This window comes from Rhinolophus sinicus, chromosome 15 (genome assembly GCF_057876585.1).
Source record: "Rhinolophus sinicus isolate RSI-liver-muscle chromosome 15, RSI-T2T, whole genome shotgun sequence".
In the NCBI taxonomy this organism is placed as follows: Eukaryota; Metazoa; Chordata; class Mammalia; order Chiroptera; family Rhinolophidae; genus Rhinolophus; species Rhinolophus sinicus.
In genome coordinates this window covers 22,004,895-22,008,923 of record NC_142515.1, presented here as the reverse complement: position 1 = coordinate 22,008,923, position 4,029 = coordinate 22,004,895, and the positions used below count along the sequence as shown (strand labels likewise).

General features: G+C 55.7%; 1 protein-coding gene across 2 annotated transcripts in view; it reads left to right on the top strand.

The window, feature by feature from the left end:
- Positions 1–1,903: 1,903 nt before the first annotated feature.
- CNNM2 (cyclin and CBS domain divalent metal cation transport mediator 2) overlaps positions 1,904–4,029 on the top strand; it is a 140,716-nt gene continuing 138,590 nt past the window's right edge. For both annotated transcript variants that reach the window (XM_019725030.3, XM_019725029.3), the window contains exon 1: positions 1,904–3,725. In XM_019725030.3, coding sequence (XP_019580589.1) covers positions 2,105–3,725 — 1,621 coding nt within the window. In that variant the 5' untranslated portion in view covers positions 1,904–2,104. The remainder of the gene's footprint in view (positions 3,726–4,029) is intronic.

Below are 4,029 nucleotides of genomic sequence, written 5' to 3'. Positions count from 1 at the left end.
TGCCAAGTCTGTGAATCCGTTTTTTTTTTTTTTTTTTGTCTGAACTTATTTTTCAAATGCAGCAGTATGAAAATTGGGGGTGGGGTTAGCATCACCAGAAACTGAAGTGCTGGAAGCTAGAGTTGGGGACATTACTTGAAATAATCAGAATACAATTTTTTCAGTCCTCTAACAAATATTGTTTTGAACATATACCATTGTTTTAGGCCCTGCTGATACAGCAGTGAACAAAACAGACAAAATCCTTGCCCTCAGGGAGCTCAAGTTCTAGTGGAAGGAGACAGACAAGAAACTAAATTAAGGAAAATAGAGATGGAATACAGGGAATGTTTGTTTACAGATTTTTAAAAAGGTAGCCTTTGCGCAGTCTTGAAGGTGAACTAAGGGACTATGCTGACATCCGGGGAAGAGAGTCCCAGGAACAGGAAACTACAGCAAGTGCACAAGCTCCCAGGCGGGGAGTTCTGGAGGGAATGAGAAACAGCTAGGAGAATTTGGTTGGCGCAGCAGGTGATGAGGTCAAAGAACTAAAAGGAAGCAGCCTTTAGAGCTTTGTCGGATAATGTACTGTGGCTTTTATTGTGATGAGGTGGGAAGGCCAGAGGAGAATTTCAGATGAGGGTGCAACAGAATCTCATTTAACAAGACCACTCGGACTGCTGGGTGGAGAAGGCAAAGGGGCGAGTGTAGAAGAGGAGAAACCAGTTAGGAGGCCCCTGCAATCATCACGACCAGAAATTAATCAGAAAATGCGCTTGCAGAATACAAAAAAAGAAGGAAGCAATTATTTTTTGGCTGTTTCTAAGTTGTAAGAAGACCAATTTGGCTGTTAACTCTGCTACTGCCTCTCCTCCAGACGCAATGGGATTGGGAGTCCTGGGAAGCTACGTCTTCAGGATTCTTTTCTCTGAGCAATGGATTAACTTAGCAGGGTTTGCTCAGAGTGATAAAGTATGAGACTTTATGGGTCTGCTTAGGATATCTGCTCCCTCTCATTTCCCAAACTTGCCTGGGTGCCTGTTAGAAATACATATTCCTTTCAGTAAGCATGGAATGGGGTCCCTGGAATATATACTTTCAGAAAGAATATAAGGGATTCTTATGACTTGAAAGATGGGGAAACTGCTTAACTCTAACCTCACCACCTTCCGCAAACCCTTTGGAGTTTGCTGTGGACTTGGAAAGCGTTGGAGAGCGCCCACACCGCCAGCAGGTGGCGCCATCAGACCGCGAGCTGCAGAATGCGCGCTTCCCATAAGGAGAAGCGGGAGGCTCCAGGAGAGCGGTACATGCGGTGCTGGGGGCCAACCACCTGCCACTTATCTCCCTCGCTGTGGCGCGCACGAGTAGAGGAGTGGGGCGCGGCCAGTGTCCGGGCTTCTTTTTACGTTAATGTGCATCTTAAGCTGTCCCTAGTCGGCTTCTCGGGCTCCTGGGGCAGGAAAGCGCAGCCCTGTCTGCACCAGCATTGAGCACTTGGGAAGAAGGCAAAGCGGCGGAGGGAAAACCGGCTGCCTTGCGCCGCAGGACGTAAGTCCAACCCTAGCAACTAAAGCGCCAGGATCTACTACCAAAGCCCGTCAAGGAGCGGTGGCTCCGCCAGCGGCCCCTTTTCATTGGCAGCCCGACAGGAGGCCCCGCCCACTTTCGTACAGCTCTCATCTGTGACTGGCTCTCGGGCCCCGGCTAGCCACGCCTCCTCCCCTCGCACATACACAAGAGTCACGCGCCTTTCTGTTGGAAACTTGGCGTGCTGAGGAGGACCGTGGCCCTCATCTCTCCACCCACTCACCTTGTCATTGGTCCCCAGCGCCGCTCACATCCACGCCCCCATTCCAGCCCCCTGGCTGGGAGGGCGGGCTCCCGCTCATGATTGGCTGGTCGGCCTGCCTCTCGCGGGAGCGGCTGGAGCTTTCCCCTCCCTCTCCCTCCTCCCGCGAGCCTCCAGGTTCCTTAGCTGGACCAGGCCGAGTCAGTGTCAGTCAGGGAGGCGTGCTGCTGAGTATTGGGTGCGGACGCTCAGTTGCAATCTCTCCCAGGGGCCGGTGCCTGCACTCGCGCCGCCGGGTGGGAAGGATGAAGCCGCAGCTGGAGCAGCCACCCTATGATTGGCTGTGGCGCTTGTGAACCCGAAGTAAAGATGGCGGGCGGGCAGGCAGCCGCCGCACTGCCCACTTGGAAGATGGCGGCGCGCCGCAGCCTCAGCGCCCGCGGCCGGGGGGTCCTGCAGGCAGCGGCGGAGCGGCTGCTGCCGCTGCTACTGCTGAGCTGCTGCTGCGGCGCGGGAGGCTGCGTAGCGGCGGGCGAGAACGAGGAGACGGTGATCATCGGGTTGCGGCTAGAGGACACGAACGACGTGTCGTTCATGGAAGGGGGGGCGCTGCGGGTGAGCGAGCGAACTCGGGTCAAGCTGCGGGTGTACGGGCAGAACATCAACAACGAGACGTGGTCCCGCATCGCCTTCACTGAGCACGAGCGGCGGCGCCACAGTCCCAGTGAGCGCGGGCTGGGGGGCCCCGCGCCGCCAGAGCCGGACAGCGGCCCCCAGCGCTGCGGCATCCGCACATCAGATATCATCATCTTGCCCCATATCATTCTCAACCGCCGTACATCGGGCATCATTGAGATCGAGATCAAACCGCTGCGCAAGATGGAGAAGAGCAAGTCCTATTACCTGTGCACGTCGCTGTCCACGCCAGCCTTGGGCGCCGGCGGTCCGGGGTCCGCGGGTGGCGCCGTCGGGGGCAAGGGTGGCTCCGGGGTGGCCGGGCTCCCGCCACCCCCGTGGGCCGAGACCACCTGGATTTACCACGATGGCGAGGACACCAAGATGATCGTGGGCGAGGAGAAGAAGTTCCTGCTGCCCTTCTGGCTGCAGGTGATCTTCATTTCGCTGCTCCTTTGCCTGTCGGGCATGTTCAGCGGCCTCAACCTGGGGCTCATGGCCCTGGACCCGATGGAGCTGCGTATAGTGCAGAACTGCGGCACCGAGAAGGAGAAGAATTACGCCAAGCGCATCGAGCCCGTGCGCAGGCAAGGCAACTACCTGCTGTGCTCGCTGCTGCTGGGCAACGTGCTGGTCAACACCACGCTCACTATCCTGCTCGACGACATCGCCGGTTCAGGCCTCGTGGCGGTGGTGGTCTCCACCATCGGCATCGTCATCTTTGGGGAAATCGTGCCCCAGGCCATCTGCTCTCGGCACGGCCTGGCTGTAGGGGCCAACACCATCTTCCTCACCAAGTTTTTCATGATGATGACTTTTCCTGCTTCTTACCCAGTCAGCAAGCTTCTGGACTGCGTCCTGGGCCAGGAGATAGGCACCGTCTATAACCGGGAAAAACTGCTGGAGATGCTCCGGGTCACAGACCCCTACAACGACCTCGTTAAGGAGGAGCTAAACATCATCCAAGGGGCGCTGGAGCTCCGCACCAAGACCGTGGAGGACGTGATGACCCCCCTCCGCGACTGCTTCATGATCACCGGCGAAGCCATCCTGGACTTCAACACTATGTCGGAGATCATGGAGAGCGGCTACACTCGCATTCCAGTATTCGAGGGGGAGCGCTCCAACATCGTGGACCTCCTCTTTGTGAAAGACTTGGCCTTCGTGGATCCAGATGACTGTACTCCCCTGAAAACCATCACTAAATTTTATAACCACCCCTTGCACTTTGTTTTCAATGACACCAAGTTGGACGCTATGCTGGAAGAATTTAAGAAAGGTGGGAAATTTTGGTATCTTTCATTGGCTTGCTCTTTCTCTTTCTCCATCCTCCTCCCTACGTGAGTCCTCGACCCTCAGACCAACCTTCTCCCCCCCATCCCCAAGGCGAGTTGACCGAATTTCTCCTGTCTTTTAATTGCAATGTTGAAAGGGCGGCGTGGCTTTGGGCATGAGTTGGATTGGTAGTAAGCGCTTCTAGGTTCTTTACAAGCACATGACTGCCATCACTTGCTTTTTCCCATATCCAGAAAGCAGGCTTCCTATTTTCTGTGCACAACACTCTCTCCGGCTCTCTGGTCTTG